Below are 19,389 nucleotides of genomic sequence, written 5' to 3'. Positions count from 1 at the left end.
TTTAGGAATTTACTCTGTAATCTTATAGCAAAACACTTAATCTTTCTATCCTTCCATTCTCCCTATGTAAAACAGGGTAATACTTGCTGTAAAGATAAAAGCTGACACGCGTGTCCTCTTTTTAAAAACTAAATGTCATAGAAAAGCCTCTAGTTAAACAGTTAAAATAATTTCTTCCAAATATTAAGGAAAAGATAACTTTTGTTTTCCAGAACAAAATTTCCCCAAATATTCAGTATGTCATATCTGTTAAGCAATTTGGTTCTTTATATAAGAACTGATCATACTGAGCCCACAGCTTTACCTTTTTTAAAATTAGCCTTATCAATTTACTAGCAGTCTATAAAAGTTCAGTTAAGTTTCTTATATTATCCTGACAGAGACAACAAGGATGACAGACATAAAGCTCATAACCCTATCTGACTACAGCTTAGATCACTTTTCAGACAGCTTTTGAGAAAACTATGAAGGATTCATGTTTCACTGTCATACAGTCAGTACGTATGACAAACAATGACGACTACATGTATGTAACTTAGGTGAAGATAAAAGTCCTATGGCAAACACCGTGGCTATATTACCCATTATGTTCTCTTGACTTCGATCCTTTTTCAGGTATTACGATATGCTTAACCAAATCAGATTATTAATTCCACTTTGGTATTAAACAAATCAGTGGAAAAAGCTGGAAGACCTCACAAAAAGGTATGATCACTAACAGAAGATGAGTCAGCCTGACAGTGTAGTGACAATCCGTCACACATCGATATGAAATGGGATTCTGAACTGAAGCCTGAGCTGTTGAATCAGACAGACTTGAAAACTGGCAAAGGCGTAGCACTGCTCTCCCAAAGAGGGTGTGGGGCATGGCGAAAGGACTCTTGGCATCGTTCTCAGGGGAATAGTTTGGCTCATGTAAGGACTGGCTTCAACAAGTTCTGAAGGAAGCTATGCTCAGGCCTCCTCTGCAGGGGAACATATTTTACAATACAGGGCCTTTGATGGGACTCAGTAGGAGTTTAAAAGACGCCCGAGATAGCTGTATACCTAACTGAAGATGAATGGGGAATGTGTGACTACATCTCTGTATATGAAAAGAATAAACGGAAGGAGGTAACATGAGAAAGAACATGGAGAAAATTTCTATATTTGAGCTGATACTCTCTAGGCTGTGAGACTGAAAAAGTAATTTCATATTAAAAGAGAGCTTTTACAACTGACATTAGCATCACAACACTTAAATCACGAATTATATTTACTTTATTTAATTTAGTATTACATGCACTTTAGACACTGATTCATATTGTTTATTTGCACGAGCAGTAATTCTTAATGTACAAGTAATAGCCATTGAGGTTATGGTGAAATTCAGTAGCATGCACTGCACACACTTGTGTGCAAAGTTTTTTTCAGTTAGAAAATTTTAAGGTCATGATTTCTAAATTAATATTATACATACAGCTTAATTTTGGTTTTATGCAGACATTGCATAGTTGATTACTAGCTTCTCAAAAAAGACTGGAATTGTGGTACCAGTATTGTGGAAGCAGATCAAGTAACAGTAGCAAACAAGAAGATTTGAAGAAGAGGCATAACTTTCAGGGTTGAAAGGTCAGCAAGTACAGCCTAGGATAAAATGCAAAAATGCTTGTTAAACTCGACATTTGAATCAAATTTTTTAAAGCAAGTCAAGAAGTCAGAAAAAAGATTCAAATACTGACTACAACACCAACAACAATTAGATTCAGACCTGTCTATAAACAAATTATGCTGTTTCATGTTAGTGCCTTATTGTATTATTTTTCATTCTAACATTTTAAGGAAAAAGCATATGTTTACGTATATAAACCAAGTAACTTCATTTTAGCCTTTAGCCTTAGTTCAAACATACATGGCATTGTGGGTGAATAAGGGGTCTAACATTTCAACTTGCTTCTAAAAATACTTGGGAATTAAGAATCCTTATCCTGTGGCTTGGCTAGTACTTGTGAAGTAAGTCCAAGGTAATGACTCAAATAGTCAATGTCTTCTCATGCAAGTATGTTTAAAAAAAAATAAAAAAGTAATCAAAAACTCTCAAGTTTGAACAAAGCACATCACCAGATTTTTGGAAGAAAATATATTTTAACAAATTACTAGAGATAAACAATAACAATCTTCATCTTAGTGACTAAGTTTTTTCTTTTCCCATGACAGTGGTCACAGTGAAATTTCAGATTCAATATTGACAAAAGTAATTTTGTAAAATCTTTGTAATAAGCACAGAAGCAACTACATTAAAATGTACTAAGAAAAATGGTACAAACCTCTACAATATTTAAAAAAAAAGTATCCCACAAACACAGATTATCTATTACTATAGAAAAAAAAATCTAATTGTACAGAATAATTTTATAACATTGCACTTGTGTAGCAAATATGCTCTTTAATTTCCTTTTACTCCAGAAAAGCAGTATTACGTACTGCACGTTCACATTTTCCTTAGTTTTTTTATCTGAGGTAAGAATTTAGGCAGAAAGATTTGCACTATGTACCACGTGCCATGTGAAGCTTAAGTTACTCTTGTTGGCAAAGCATCAGAAACTATTTCAATCTCCTCTAACTGAAACTTATCCTTACTTCAGCTGCAGCCAGTGATGTCACCTCCATCAGGTTGACTGCTCGGAAAGCAAACACAGCAGCTGCCAGGACTGAAAGAAAATGCCCAATATTAAGTTGCTGACCTGTTAATTAGTGGTTATAATTAATCTTGATGTAAAATACAAATTCTCACTCCCTTAAAGTAATTGTTTTGATTCTGAAGAAAAACATACAATGGATGGCTGTGCTTGAGTTTCTCTGGCCATTCTTTAAAATGATAGGAAAACCATAACATCCCTTCAGAACAGTCTGAGTGAAAATGCTCAAGTTTAAGATGGCTAGCTTTTAATTAAAAGGGACAAGGTGATTTATAATTAGTTAATTTCTAAGCCAATAATTTTAATTTATTTAAATAGCAATATTTTAGTTGTGACTATTATATAACATTTAAAAAATGGTAATTTATTTTGTACTATCTTATATAATTACATCTCTCTACATAGCTACATACAAATAAAACCAAAACTTTTTCTCGTCTGTTCACCTACTTTGTATTTAAAAACTGACCCAACTGAAGATACATGTCTTCTTTACAACCCCCATCTTAAACCTTGCATAAATCTTAGGACATTATTTCCTTTATAAAAAATAAGTACAAAACTTTCAAAGTCTCTTAAAAGATGTGACTTTGAAAGAAGAAACCTGGCAAAATCAGGGTAACTCTTCAGTTGCTGCCTGTACTGAAGAAGTACTTGCCATAAATGAGTAACATGAATCTTGTACTTCGTGAAAGGCAATGAACTCATTTATTGTTACCACTGAGGCTGGAAGAACATCCTACATTCTGTTCAGAGAGCACTTAGCATTTTTGGAGTGCTATCATAAAAAAATTACCTTCCATATTTTTCTTAGAGATGCAGTATTTTTGCAATTCTAGTTTTTTAAAAGTTATACTCTTTGACAAAGAGCAACTATTTTCTTCTTGTCACAAAATACATTCAAGCTAACATGCATTTGCCTTACATCCACTTGGACTTAACACGTCTTGTAAAAATAATTCTATTACCAGCAAGAATTTCTAGAGAGTTGTATCCCAGGATTCTGTCCCACAGAAGCAAGAGCTGATCTGTAGCTAAATAACCAGAAAATGCTCGTACCATCCATTTAAATGATATTCGTAGCCTGCAAACAAGTGATAAACAATTGTTATTATATTTGTCTCCCATAGTGATCAGACAGATCCTCTATAAATTGATATTTCATTATTCTTCTGCATTTCTCTTCCAGAAAAGAATAGCCATTTTCTCTTGCTGCATTAATAACCAATATTTTCCTTTGCAACAGCCATCAGAAAACTTTTTAGTGTCTCATTTAACAAAATATTAATATAATTAAAATATCCTGACCAAACAATCACATTAGAGGGATCCTCAGCTGTTATCACCCCCAATGTTTCATCCTTTCTACTGTAATGCTATTATGATGGATACCAATTATAACAGCAAGATTTTCAGGTTCTACTGCACTCGGTGCCATGAGTACACTATAGAATGACAGCCTCTTGCTCTCTCTCCCCTTCTAGTAGCTTCTGCTGTAACTAACTTATCTCTATGTCTTCTGTCCCCTAGGAAATAAATCACTTAGTTCCATTAGATCTGACAAACAACTGAAACTTAGCTGAATAATGCAGCATTTCTCATAGAGCAATTCTCTCTTTTTCATAGAACATACAGAAGAAATGCAGAAAACACATATATGCAGGTTAGACAAAGGACTCCAACCGACTTTCAAGGAAAAATGTCAGATTGGTGTTTGCACTTTTGAACAATTTCCCATAGCTTTTAAATTAAAATACCACAGAAAAGCACTTTCAGAACAATGAATCTGCAACATTTGTTACAGGTCGAAAGAAGTACTTACGGTTGAGCCCCGATTTCTCGAAGGTGATAAAAGAGCTGGGGCAGATGGGTTTGTAGAAGAGTCTCAAATAGCAAACACAATGATACAATGCCCTAATGAAACAAGATCATATCCTGAATACTGACACTCATCCTGTCAAATCTGAGAAAGCTGTACCAGCATGTAAGTATTTTTAATTCAAGCAACAAAACACTATAAATGAAGTAATATACAGCTCAGGTAAGTAGGGCACAAGGAGCTCTGACGCCCTCAGTCACTAAAGCCTTGCTCCTATAATTCTTTGTATGTATTAGCAACATAATATGTTGTGATGGTCCCTTTCAATTCTAAGTTACTTACGGTATTTGTACATCAGGGTCTAAATATTTCACGGGTTATTATAATATGACCTACTTGAAATATTTCCACTTTGATGAAATAGGCCTCAGTTGCACTAAAAAACAGAGGATGTGAGAAATAGTATCTCTCTGAGAACTAAAAACAAAAAGCAATGGGGATAACTACAAAAAAGTTAAATGTAAACACATTTTAAAATGTGATTTAAGAATTACCATGAAAACTAACAGATTCTGTTCTGTTTGACTTGTTTCCCTGCTACTAATGACTGAAAGCACAATGCACAGCTTTGAAATGGTATATTAAGTAAAATATTTTCTTTTAACCAGCAAATATTTTCCAAAAGTAACTATACAACTATTCATCAGCTTGTGAAGGAGAAAAAAAATATATTTACTATGTTTTATTCTTCAAAAGTAGAAGATAAGCCAATTTCTACAATTATCTGACATTCAAGACAGCTGGTCCTGGTCATAAACATAACCAAATTATTTAAATTCATCTAGTAGTGCTAAGTGTCACACAAAGATTCTTGAGTTAAAGAAGCAGACATTAACTTGATATCACTGAAACAATATCTGTATATATGACTGTATTTTAGTCCCTCTACCCCAGAAAATATCTGCGTGCACTTACATGTCATTAATTAAAATGAAAGTGAGTATGCATTTACGTGACATCTTGAACTGAGAAACCTACTACATAAAAAACTTGACACTGAACAAAAACCCCCCAACACCTTCATAAAATGAGGACTGTACTATTTTAAAGTACATTGTATTCCATAGTTAAGACTCATATCGACATAGAAAACAAAAATATCCAGACTGGAGTTATCCAATACTTTTTCCAAGCTTGCCCGAAGTATATTTCAATTGCATAGAAAATCATGCCACCGCATATTATTGTTCCATAGCAAAGAGAATATCATGTGAGTGGGTTTTAATTCCTAATGAACTTACAGAGGCATGAGAAGAGATGGAATGGAGTCTGAAGAAAAAACGCACATACATCTCACGGAATACCTGATACAATTTGGAAGGTTCATGGTACAGAAAACAAAGTGGAGCAACTGAAAGGATAAAAGAATTATAATTGACTCAACACTGTAAACTGCTAAAAGAGTTCAATGATTAAGTGCATGAAGGATGAGGAAAAAACAAGTAATTTATAGTCGTACAATTTACAAAAACAATACTAAACTGATTATTTAGAAATAAATATTTTATAATAAAGTCTATCATGTGACATAAAAGTTAAGAAAGGGAGTAAAATACATTTAAGTAACAGTTCTACATATTTAAAGAGTCTAAACTAATTAGAACCTGCTTATTATAGTGCTGGCTTCCAAAGCATAAGACATATGCTTTAAGGATAGTTTGTCTGGGGTATAGGGCAATGATACGCTGAACAGTGCAAGTTTTTGATTCAACTATCTATGACTTCCAGTGTGCCCTTTTGGGCTAGTGACCATCTCCAAATTGGTTCCCCATTTGTAAGACCAGAATAAGTATACTGCTTGAAGATGAGTGTTGTGAAAATGGAAATATTAAAAAAAAAAAAAAAGGTCTTGGTTGCCACAATAACATCACATAACTATGACAGTCTGATAGAGGCCTGTTTATTTCTTATAAGATCTGAAAATGATGGACATTTCATAGTTTACTGTTTAGAAGTCCTTTAGCATAGCTGATTCAAATAAGAGTTGGCTACATGCGCAAAGCAGCAGTTCTCAAACTTTTTTCCAATCAGTCCCTTTTGTCTTTTTGTAAAAGTCTAGCATATAGATAAATCTATCACATATATAAACTGCACAAACATAATCAGCTCCCTCCAATTGCTACTCCATTCATTCAATGCATGTTTCATAGACAGTTGTTCTACACACATCTCTGTTACACTACTGTGTTCTGGCTGCCTTGCTTTTCAGCCTCCCTCCTCACAACCAGGATATTCTGAGCCCTTGCAAAAAGAGAGGGCAGGAGGGAGGGAAGAAGATCACACCCAGTTTAAGAGATGCTGTTCTCAAGGGCAGAGTCAAATCCAAATGTTTTGAAAAGTGGTTTCACACAGAAGAAGTGAAAGTCTCCTAGTGAGTATCTAAGGAAGAGTTTGTAACTAAGCAGTTCATTACTTCAAAGACTTAAGATTCCCTACTCAGGTTCAAATTTGCATTTCATATTTAAATCTCATTACTTTAATGATTGTGTGATCATTAAACTTTACTATTAGCAAAACATAGCATTTTAAGTATAATCTTAAAATCTGATTGCCCTGTGATGCCACAAACACCTTTGATAAATCAAAGGAATAAAATGGAAAGCTGTAACAAATCGTCTCACATTTTTTGAAGTCTCTTTGCACTAGCTGCCTTGTTTATGTCTGAGACCTAAGGAGATTTTCCTGCTCTTTTCCTAGAAATATTGTTGATATTTGAGCTTTCCTCTGTACAGTAAAGTAGCAACCACAAAACTATTTAATGCTCCTTTAACGCTTGTTCTAGGCAAATGGATACAGCAACAGGCCTTTCAAATAAATCACGTTTTTAAGAACTTTTCACAGGTAACTTGGTCTACTCAGAAGTGAAACACAAGAAAAGAGCACTCTGTCAACAAACTTCATCCCTCTATACACTAAGATGTAGAGCTCAGCTATTAGATCTCAAAGAGAGAACTCCCACATGGCAGGGAGCTGTAATACAAGCAAATAGAAACAACCTGGAATTTAAAAAATTATATACAACAGTCTGCATACACAAAGAAACAGATTATGCAAAAGTTTAAAAGTTGCAGAAAAGTACATACAGCTTTATACTGCAATATGCTGAGGCAATCCTGAGATCATAAGAGTTTATGAAAGTCATACTTACCGTACATAGAAAAGCCATGAAAAGGAATTACACCTACAAAACAAAAAATACTTCTTTTTATCCATGTAAAAAATATATTTTTCCCCAAAGCTTCTAAATTGTATTCTGCCTACCGTAGGAATAAAATATTTCCTTGTTACGCCACCTGCAGTCGTAGATCTTAATCTTGTAAATATTCAAGTATGTGAATTGTATCACTTACTTCAGTACGACCAACTACGTGCTTAAACACACGCTATAGTTCCTAGAAAGCCAAGTAAAGCTGTTTCCATTAAGTTACTACATAAAAGCTTTGCTGAAGTCAGAACCTAATTTCAGACAACCCATAAATGTCATGCACTGACAAGAACTCTAGTAATTCATGTAGTACTCGGATAAAACATTTAGAGGACTTTTCAGTTGTATCATGACAGTTCTCCTTTCCAGTTGATCTTAGGTCCCATTCGTTAATTTTCATATAAGACTGGTACGAGGGAGCTGCTTTGGCAAAAGGTCATAAGGACAATGTTTCATGGCTACAAAGCTGCAAAGAATTGTGGAGAAAAAAATGGAAGAAGGGGGAACAAAAGTATGTGCTACAGCAAACACAACTGGAACATAGAAGACACAAAAGACAAGACTAGAGACACAGATTTAAGATTGGTGACATAAGGCCTTGAAAGCAAGAGCAAAAAGCTTGAACTTAAAATACACACGTAGCGTAAAAACAGGGAAAGGATTCCACAGACAGGGAATGAAATGGTCAACATAAGAGCTGAAAAAAAGAATTTTAATAACTGAAGTAACAACAGCTTCAATTATTTTAACTTAAAATCACATAGATTGCTTACGTCTGAATTTTTAAAATTAACACAAATCTTTAAAGGAAAAGACATTAAGGTGTGGTTTGTTGAGTACTGAAAAACTAAGGGTCAGACAGTTTCAGCCTGTATCATTCACATCCTGTAAGAGGAGACAAAAGACTGGAATACAAGCTGCTGCACCAGAAGTTGTTTTCCTTCTCCTTCCCACACACATAGACAAACTCCATATGTGACTACTAACACCAGGCTGAATATGGTTTTGGAGTAGCTTCAGTCCAGCTTATTCCTTTAAATTAATGAATTTCGCAGAATAACAGCAAAACATAATGTGTACTAGAAAAAGAAGTTATCATGTATTTGAGAAAAAAATCCTGTATCTTTCCAGTCTACCACTAGAGGAGGCAACAGTATAACTCTTACCATTTGGAGGATAGAAAACAGCATATTCTTCTATTCCGAGTTTTCCTGTGAATCATCAAATCACAATTAAAATACGCTTAAACTGTTAAAAGATGTAAAGATTTAAATTTAAAGGCAGATTCTATGTTAAAATTATAAAAAACGTAACTCATTACATTATTGACCATTTGATATTGTCTAAAGCAAGCAATGCAGTAAGACACGTATATTGTTGCCACATATAAAACTACAATGCAGCACCAAGAGGAAAGGATGACAAACAGCAAAAAAGAGGAGGAAGATTTCAGCAATGCTACCGCATAGAGATTTTATTTGGGTGTGTCGTAGGAGCTCTAAAGGTGCTTGCTGCAGACCTTGAAGACTGTGAAGCTCTATGAGGGGATAAGGTTAAGGGCATAAGTCTGCCGTTCTGTGCTGACTGACCTAGGGAGAAGAAAGGCATTTTAAAAGATGTAAGAACAGATACAAAATATTCAAGGCTTCATTAGGCCTGCAACAGAGAGGCAGATGGATGGTATAGCTCTGATATAACAAAAAATATTTAAGTAGTCTGGTGGGTACAAAAGACTAAGTCAAGAGAATCACTGATAGTATAGACTGACCATATTACTTTTTCTCTTCCCTGCAAAATTAACATGTTATATTAGTCAACCATATTTTAACTACAGAACCCAATAATTTAAAATCCACTATTAAAAAATTAACAATTTATTTAGAAATGTTTTTAAGCATAATTACAACTAATTAAAATCTGTAATTATTTTAGTTTTTAAATGAGAAAATTTAACTAGAAAATGTAATCAATTATATTAAAATTTATAGAACATTCAGAGATTCTTTACATCTCTGCATTTTACTATACAAAGAAGAATTTATCACAGGGAACTTTTGTCAGGTTCAGTGGAATCTGGACTTAGATATCTTCCTGTAGCATGAATTGACCAAATTAAATTCAAAATTACCCTGCGAAGCTCTTGCCTACTGTCCCATGAAAATGAAATCCAGTATTTTCCAATTATAGAAATCAGTTGTTTCACTAAACTAAAAATATTTTTTACTTTTCCTTTCAATAGTTTGCTTGCTGTGCAGCAGGGAGTTGTAATCTGGAAGTATTTTTAGCATAAAGCATCTCTTGGAAAATTAGCCAAAAATAGGACCTACAAGCCTTTTGGATTTATGCTGCACAGGTTCATCAGAGATCTAGATTTCAGCAACTTCATTCCCCAGATCTATATAAAAATAAGCAAGATGTTCCCCACAGCTGTGCTTCTGGGCTGCCACGGCTCTGTGCCTGAAGATCCCACTGCTGTTCTGCTCTCAGGTGAGCCCTTTGCTTGTTTCAAGAAGTAGGTAAAGAAAACTCCCTAACTCAGTTAAAGAGAAAGAAATGACTTACAAAGCAATAAAGGAGGAAGGAAAAAATTATAAAGCAATTATTGCCTACAGTGACATAAGAAGCAGCAAGAGGAGAATTGCCAGCAGAGGTCTTGTTCAAAAAAAATACTTGGTACGGGAATCACATTTGGCACATTTGGCCAAATACACTGGCACGAGGGACCAAGGAAGAAAATGGCAATGCCAGAAGGTAAAGGTACATGAAAAAAAAAGTGATCGGACGGCTGAATGATTCAAGAAGGAAGACAAAATTAGGAACCTCTGGGTAAAACCAAGGCAGGTGAGGATTTCAGAAGCAAGGAAACAGAGTCTAGAGGCATGGCATTAGAAGCTGTCGGAGAAGGCAAGTGGATTGAACCAGTAAGTTTAAGATTGTTATGAGGACAGGCTGAAAGAGCTCGGGTTGTTCAGCCTGGAGAAGAGAAGGCTCCGAGGAGACTTAATAGCAGCCTTCCAGTACCTGAAGGGGGCCTACAGGAGAGATGGGGAGGCACTCTTGATCAGGGAGTGTAGGGATAGGGCAAGGAGTAATGGTTTTAAGCTGAAAGAGGGTAGATTTAGACTAGACATTAGGAAGAAATTTTTCACTGTGAGGGTGGTGAGACACTGGAACAGGTTGCCCAGGGAAGTTGTGGATGCCCCATCCCTGGAGATGTTCAAGGCCAGGCTGGATGAGGCTTTGAGCAACCTGGGCTAGTGGGAGGTGTCCCTGCCCGTGGCAGGGGGGCTGGAACTAGATGATCTTTAAGGTCCTTTCCAGCCCAAACCATTCTATGATTCTATGTTAACAAAAATAAGACTCACATGAGAACTTAAACCAAAGAACATCCAAAAGTAAGCTAACACTCTGGAAGATGCCATGATTTGAAAAAAAAAATCAGTATAACTCTGCTTGGTAGAGCTTTACTCTCCCAGACCTTTGAACAGAGCCCACAATTCTTCAGCAGTATGTTCTGCTCCTGTCTACAAATATCTGCAAAACTCACTGCTTTGGGAACTTAACATCCTACCACCACTTCCCATCGCTAAATTTATTGAAGTTGCAGAGGACAACATTGTGTATTTAGACTTCTAGCTCTGATGAAGATGTTGTCAATATTTTACCATATCGTCATAGCTGTGTGTTTATTTTGGTAAAACACTGGAGAATGACACAGAAGACTACAGAAAAAGAACAACACTGCAATCTGGCCTTTATGTGATCAGCTTCTAAACTGTCATAATAAAATCTGTGCAGATGTCAACTGCATACATAAAATTTTTATTAATGTTCTTTCAAATGTAGACTACCAGGTATAATGAACATAAAGGAAACCACACACTGCATTACTCCAGCAGTCAACAAAATTCTATACGTTCTTTTTCAACCTATACATTCTTTATACAACTCCTTTTACCTCGTATGTATGATTTGGGCGGGGTGGCACTACTGTAAGTGAAGTGCTCCAACACGGATGTATCTCGGGAAAAACAGAGTAATACCTGCAGAAAAGACAGCATATAAAAATCAGCGGACTTACTGGATCAAGAAAGTAACGTCAAAAAGATTTGAGGACTTGCCTTAAATAGCACCTATTAGATGCTAATGAAAAGAGCTAATATGGTTCAAAGCTCTTGACCAACTTCATTTACTTTTCTGTTCAAATTTCCAGGCTCATTTTGAACTTGCTATGATTTGGCCTTTACGTTCATTTGCTGCCAGTAAAATACCCACGTTCTACAACCCTCCTCTTTGCCTCTCAGCACAGGTTTATCTCCTTCTGTCAAATCATTAGTGACTGTGCATGCAACTGGCTGCTTTGGTGTCTATTAGGTCATTTTCCTATCCAGTTACTATGACCTGGGGAACTCCTAGTAAGTGAATAAGCATTTACATTCTTGCATGCGTGCAGTTCCAGAAGACTGATCCTTACATTCACTTTCTTTCCCAGGATCTTTACAGAATGCTCACATGATATTCAGTTCTTTCAATAAGCACAGATTACATTGTTCACCTAGTATCCGTAAGTTCTGAAATGCACATTGTGTTATGTAAAATACATTTGTCTTTTTTTATTGTTTACATAAATGAAAAATCTACTGTTCACAGCAACTGAGTACAAAATTAAATAGTAAAAGCATTCCTAGAAAAAAATTAACAATAAAGAATCTCATCCTATATGCAGTTGTAAAAAATGTAATAATTTGGATTGTACTTGAAAAATGTTAATGTTTCCACGAAATAAAAAACTGCGTTTTCAAGAACGTACACAAGAGGGCAGAAGACAGACTTCAAATGGCTGATGACTTTGTTGCATACCTTTAACTGTTCTCTTGCAGGCAGGTTTTTTAAGAGTTTGTTTGTGTGTTTGTTTTAACTGTAGTCAAGGTGTAAAAGGTGGAAATGTTTTAGATGGTGTTTCACTGCAGAAACTTATTGTGAATGAATGGATTTTTCCTTCAGCTAATTACTGAAAACATTTTCCAGATATCAGCATTTCTCAAAAGGAAACATGAAAAACTGAAACCCCGCGACATCTGAACGTCATTGCTTTTAAAAAAATTTTTATGGAAAACATGTCATATTTTGAGACTTTTCCCTCTTCTGAAACTCAAAACTATTTCTCAGATATAAACATCTTTTGAAAAATAAATAGTTTCTTTATCTCAAACAGTTTAAGCTAAATATTATTTTTGTGCGATATACAACCATTTCCATAGCTGCCAAAATACAGCTGACAGTAACAATACACAGGCAAATGTAATTCTCTGTATATGTTAACTGAGGTGAAAGAAAAAGAAACTAATCTAAAAAGGACATAAATTATGTTCTCTCATAGGGGAAAGAATGTAACCTTAATTTGAGGACCCCTTTTTTAGGGATACAGTGTTCAGTACCAGTATCTGGAAGTCTTTAAATTAAGACTATGCATCCTTATAAGAGAGATAGACTCTAGCTGAAACATAAGTTATGACTGTACCTAAAAACTCCTCGGTGAGGTTCTTTGCATGTATTCATTATGCAGGACGTAAGACTAAAGTATTCAAATTGAACCTCTGGCCTGAAATAATGAATTTACAAATTTAGTAATTTATGTATTATTTTTCTCATTCACAAAAATTATAAGGCTAAAGAAAGCAATGAGACCAAACCCTTTTTCAGTACAGAAATGTTTGGCAAACTATTGGATATTTATAATCAAAACAGAAGAGAACACCACCGAATTCAAAGGACTAAGAAAAAGGAAAAAAAAAAACCCAAACCAAAGCTTATATTAAAATTAAATTACTATATTAACTATAACTATATTGTATTTCAATAATTATAAAGAAGTAATAAAAACATGTAAACCTTGGGCTAAAGAAAGCAAATATATTAAAGGAAATAAATTAAATCAAATCACCATGTTCTTCCTGAAAGGATTGCATGTTACTAAAGAGGTGCCAGTTACCCAACCAAATATCCTCATTGTTATTTTATGCCCAAATTTTCTGTTTTTGATGGAAGTTTTATCTATTAAGTAATACACAGACAAATGCCACATTCTACTCAATGACTTGGAAAAATTAGAGACAGTAACTAGGCATGAAAAAGACCACAAACCCAGTGCAAACATAAAAATTATTTACCTGATTTAAACTAACATTTTCATTACCTATTTTATCTAGCCAATATTTAATTCCAGTTATCACATGAAATTAATAAATAATATTCCATATCAGAGTGACTCATACTGCAGAATTTTTCCAGGGGCCATAGAACAAAATCATCTGGCAGCAATGCATCTGCAAATTAGGTTGGAAGAGAAAATTATCAAGGAAAATGGATAACTTTCTTCTAGAAGAGAGTCTTAAGAATACCACAAACTACCAAACAAAACTACAGCAACTAATAATTAAAATTTGAGACATTCTTTGCCTCAAAGCCTTGCAGCAAAGCTAACTTTTTTTTCCAAATATTTTTGGTGACTCTCCTTCAAACTTCTAAGGATAGGTTAGTCCTGTTTATGATTTTCATACTGTAATCATTCTCTTGGTTAACAGAGATACATAAAAAATTAAAATGGTCAACTGTGCTATATATTGAGAATGATAAACAAAACCTATTTCTGATGGCTTTAAAATAAAAGATTATACTGTATACTTGTTCATACTCCTTCAGATTATAATCCTGTGTCCACTGGGACTGTCAGTTAACGACTAATTAATATGCCTTAGTAATCTATATAATGAACAAAGCAGAAATCAGATGAGATTTTCGCATCCCATGATGAAGAGATAATGTTACAAAAATTAAAATCATCTTTGACCCTTAAATCAAGAAAAACTTCCCCATGTAAATATTTTAGTGAATAAATATCAATGTTTGAGTCGTCATTACGTAGTTACTTTTCGAATTTTAATTCAGAAACAAATTTAGATACAGATCTTAATATTGTAACTATTTTTAAGTTAAAAAGGCTATAATTTCATGAAGTTATAATTTTAAGTAGTAATGTTTAAATGCTTATTGCACTAAAATATTATATGAACACATTTTTATACTTATATGGACTAAGCATCATTAAGTACAGATTCTTGCTTAGTTAAATTACTAGAAGTTTTACATATTGCCATCAAAAAATAAATCATTTAGTTTCACATAGCTCTAAGACAAAAAATTAAGCAAGTCTAGCCTAACTGATGTGACTAATGAAACTGAAAGCACTGTGGAAACGGTAAATTTGCCTCATGACATTTATGTTGACACTGCAATCAACTACACATTAGGAGGTTCATAAATGTAATCTCCTTCTATTTAAGGGCATTTGACAGGCAGCAATGAAGATAATTCTTTATAAATTAGCTGTGTTCCCCATTGCTAGGAACAGCTTTGTAATGGGAGCAATCCTAAAAGTAACCATACATACCACTACCTCACTGAGAATCAATGTCTTCAATTTAAAATATGTCATTTCAATATCTTTTATGCTTATTGCAGTAGGCCATTGTAAAACATTTTTTTTTTAAACTGGAACCTGAATATACATCTCGAGTCTTAATTTCTCTGTATGCCACAGCTGTTAATAATTTTATTACTGCACAGCTGGGAAGGGGAAGAATATGGCTGACTACGTTATTTTCTGGCTTATTGCATTGGAAAGACATTGTGCAAGGTCCTTCAGAGTAGGAGTTTTAGAAGCCTGTCCTGCTTAATCTGTTTAAATGTACAAGAATAATTTACAATATTGTTATTCAGAAGGGAAGGCATATGTAATGCAGCAAACGGATGCTGTCTAGGGTCCCACTGTACTCTGCCTACACATGAAACACAAAGGCAGTCAGTTCTTAATCCAAATATAATAGAATCCCACAGGAGTATACTTTCCAGTTTTTCTAAGAAAAAAAGTTACATACCTGATATAAATAATCCTCAAATACAAAATAGTAGTCATCATTGCTTGCTGTCAGCTTTACATCCTGTAATCAAGAAATACAGCAGTTTGAAGCTGACAGACATCTTTTCAGACTCCCATAGAAGCTAAACTTAACACAGTGGTAGAAGACAGTTTTCACCACTGCATCACGAAAGAGCTGTAGTTAAGCATATACTCCATATTTTAAAATTTTAAAATGCTACATTTAATTGATGATTAAATATTCACAATTTAAACTTGAAATGGAAGTGCTCGGACCCCAGTGCTTTCTTCTTTGCAAAACCAGTTATTCCTTCAAATGAAGTTACTGTTTCTTTATGACTTAATGGCTCAACTCAAACAAATGTCTTACACAAAGAGCCAGCACAGGCACAAGGAGAGAGTTTACAATAATAAATTCACACTAATTATTCTTACACTCCTTAAAACCAAACCATCTAACATTTTCTTTGTTAAATAAATCACTGTTTACTGAATCACTCACTTTGTAAATCAGGCTGTCCACTAAAAGGTCGTGCTGAATCACATTCGACTTAAGCTGTTCATAATACAAGATATCCTAAAATTAAAAATATTATCATCATCAGTCTGAGACACAACTTTAGCTTGTATTTAAACAAAGTCAATTCTTAACAATTAAAAAAAAAAAAGAAAAATCAGAAGTATGTATTCAGCTGAAAAACCCACTGCATAAATTATGAAGCATTCTATCACTGTTTATTCTAGCTTAAGCCCTAAGAAATGAGGCAGATATTTGGGACTTTACAAAATGACCTCCCCTTTAGATAATTAATGAGAATGAAGGAACTAATTCAAACCAAAGATCTGAATCTTTGGGTCTCTACACCTAAAACCCTTTCAATGCTCAAAATAATTACAGGGTTTTTGTTACCCTCTGGTTCCATGCACCTCTCCATTAAGAGGTTCTGTCATATCTTCTAGAATTAGTGAGTTGCTGCAAATATTTGATATTAATCTAATATGAATGTCTAAATAATATAAATTTGTGAAAAGATAAAATCTTAACTATATAAAAAAATCTTGTGAAGAATACAAAGAACTCAGACCTTTTTTAAAATTCCAATTGTTTCCTGAATGCCTACAGAACACACTCAAAGATGAAACAATGGGGAAGTATCAGAACAAACCCCTTCTCTGCTTTTGCTTATTCTGTCACTTTCTTCATAGAAAGAGCTTGCAAAGGAAAAAAAAAATTAAATACCACACTATCATCATGTAGTTCCTAAATCCCAAAATACCTCTCTGTCATTATGCCTACAATTGAATAACAGTTTCAGATCAAACAGCAGAGTTTCAAACAGATTCGGAATAAATTTGCAAACAAAATCAGCAGTCACAAAGCTCATTCTCACTTCATAAAACTATTTTGACTTCAGTGTCTCTACAAGCACCACACAAATACTTGTATATTCCAAATTTCACATACTATTTACTGCCAATCTCTTTGCAAAAAACCGTTAAGTCTGGAGTAAAGATTCAAAGAACAAATAGGAAGTAAGAAGTAAGGCTAGAAAACTTTGTAACTGCTCTTTGTATTAATCCAAAACTGAGAAGTAGTGAATATTATAGACTTAGAAATTACAATAATTGATACATTATTAGCCTATTAAGCTGAAATTAGTACAAAAGCTATATTTATTAAGCACTGGTAACTACCACAGGGAAAATATTTACATTTTTCTTTCTCAGAAATAAAAAGAAGAGGTATAAATAGTACACTATTTCTTTACAAATGATCAGACACAAATATTTACTAAATGTAAACTAATTGCAGTATGAATGCATCTCTGTTCTCAAGAGCTACAGAGAACTACTCTAATATTCAAACCAATTTTAAAGAATCAATGCTATAGTCCAATCAAGTGTAACACAGACAAATGAATAATGCCCAAAGTTTTTTTTTTTCCATTTCAGATATTAGAACAGAAGGAGCTACTAAAAAAACCCCTCTTCTTTTTCATGCTAAGCAGATTGCATGATTAACTGTTCTTGTTGTACCTGGAAGTACTAATATACTTCCCGTACAAAATGGTACAATGAAACTCATGGCTACCAGGGTACTAGACAATGTAACTACGAATCTATTGTAATTTGGGAAAGAGATTCTAATAACCTCATGGTTTCCTGTTACCATTTCCGGATTTTTAGTTCTCTAGAACTGCCTTGAACAATTGCTAAAGGCTGTTTGGAAGTGGATGAAGAAAGTGGTATGAAGGAAGAGAGGAATCTTTCGCTACACACATATAGAGCACACTTTAAATTTATATGCAGAAACAAGTTTTCATCTTAAAATACTTTAACCTGAGGTCACACAGTGGCTCCAGGCCACAGGTTAACATTATCACTAGTCAAGTGGCTTGGACCTCCTCCTTCCTGAATTAGAAAGCCATTCAATTATGCTTTACATTTGCAGTCCATTTTCCTGTTATTATTAAAATTGTTGTAAAACCACAACTAAAAATAATCCATTAAGTATATGGTCCATTTATCTCAACAGTCAGAATAACTTGGTATTATTGTTTTATTCACAGAGTAGACTTAGTGATTTGGCATGCAAGAATGACTTCACTGAATGTATGAGGAACAGATTTCTGCACAAGAAAAAAATATTCATAAATGATGCTCTATGGTACCGACATCATGAGTTTAGAGTGATAGTTTCAGTTTTGTTTATGGCATCATACTGAACTACGACTGTTATTAATTGCTTAAATATTTACTAGCTTCCTATGCCTTAATTCAACTACATTCTTAATTGAAGTGTAAAGAATAATGTTAATTGCAATTATTTATAAATTACGGTTTAGTATAGCCAGTGAACAGTATCTTCCAAAGAAGAAAAACAGAAAGCCAGTGAAAGAAATTTAAATGAAGTAGGTTTAATCAGAACAGAGTATTTGCTTTAATCCAGAATGACACATGTATTTAAAAGATTTTGTAAAATTTATTTTTGTTATAGCAAAGCAATCAATAAAACTGAAGTGTAGAAACTTTCCACTTTCCACCCTTCAGACTTGTGTACAGATTTTAAAAAACAATCTACTTCTTAAAACATAGGGCAAGTACTGCCCGAGTTAGAACAGAGATTTGAATCACTTAGCCTTAACCAACAGGATGTACAATCTCTGAAATATATATCCTGCCCAATTTTCCGCCTTAATTTATTTTAATTGTTGTAAATATTTCAAGCAGTTAGAAAAGTGGCAAGAATAAGCAGCCTGATGTTTAGTTTAGGGCACTGTCTTAAAAGAGAGAACAACTGCACTCAGATTCTTAAGCAACTCACAGAAATTGAATGGAAGTTCTTTATAATTCAGTTGAATACTTTCTTCAGTATTATTTAAAACAAAAAGGGTAAACAGCTTATCATCTTTTCTTTTTTCATAAATAATAGCTTCTCCTTTGCTCTTACAAAAACCCACTAGGCCAGGTTGGTCATTTCTCAGCAAATAAAACACCATTTGCTGTAGCTGTTTGAATTTCAGCATGAACTAAAATTTCAAATACAACTCAGAACTCTACCCTGAAAAAATGAATCGCACATTTGCATTGCAAATATTAGCAGAGTAAAACAGGACTTAAATATTTTAACAGTTAAATATAGTAAAGACCAGAAGGCCAAGCTGTCCACCTGAACTAGAACTGATGG

At 34.1% G+C, this 19,389-nt stretch overlaps 1 protein-coding gene across 1 annotated transcript in view; it reads right to left on the bottom strand.

The window, feature by feature from the left end:
- Positions 1–1,247: 1,247 nt before the first annotated feature.
- The window catches only part of TBC1D19 (TBC1 domain family, member 19), a gene marked incomplete at its 5' end in the record, with an annotated part of 40,447 nt that continues 22,305 nt past the window's right edge, over positions 1,248–19,389 (bottom strand). The window contains 10 exons of the mRNA XM_010076412.1: positions 1,248–1,626; positions 2,620–2,690; positions 3,647–3,762; positions 4,501–4,592; positions 5,799–5,908; positions 7,706–7,738; positions 8,929–8,973; positions 11,721–11,805; positions 15,700–15,762; positions 16,204–16,278. Coding sequence (XP_010074714.1) covers positions 1,552–1,626; positions 2,620–2,690; positions 3,647–3,762; positions 4,501–4,592; positions 5,799–5,908; positions 7,706–7,738; positions 8,929–8,973; positions 11,721–11,805; positions 15,700–15,762; positions 16,204–16,278 — 765 coding nt within the window. The remainder of the gene's footprint in view (positions 1,627–2,619; positions 2,691–3,646; positions 3,763–4,500; positions 4,593–5,798; positions 5,909–7,705; positions 7,739–8,928; positions 8,974–11,720; positions 11,806–15,699; positions 15,763–16,203; positions 16,279–19,389) is intronic.

This window comes from Pterocles gutturalis, unplaced genomic scaffold (genome assembly GCF_000699245.1).
Source record: "Pterocles gutturalis isolate BGI_N339 unplaced genomic scaffold, ASM69924v1 scaffold29278, whole genome shotgun sequence".
Classification (NCBI taxonomy): domain Eukaryota; kingdom Metazoa; phylum Chordata; class Aves; order Pterocliformes; family Pteroclidae; genus Pterocles; species Pterocles gutturalis.
Note: the sequence above shows the minus strand (reverse complement) of the source record. Positions and strands in the feature narration are given on the sequence as shown.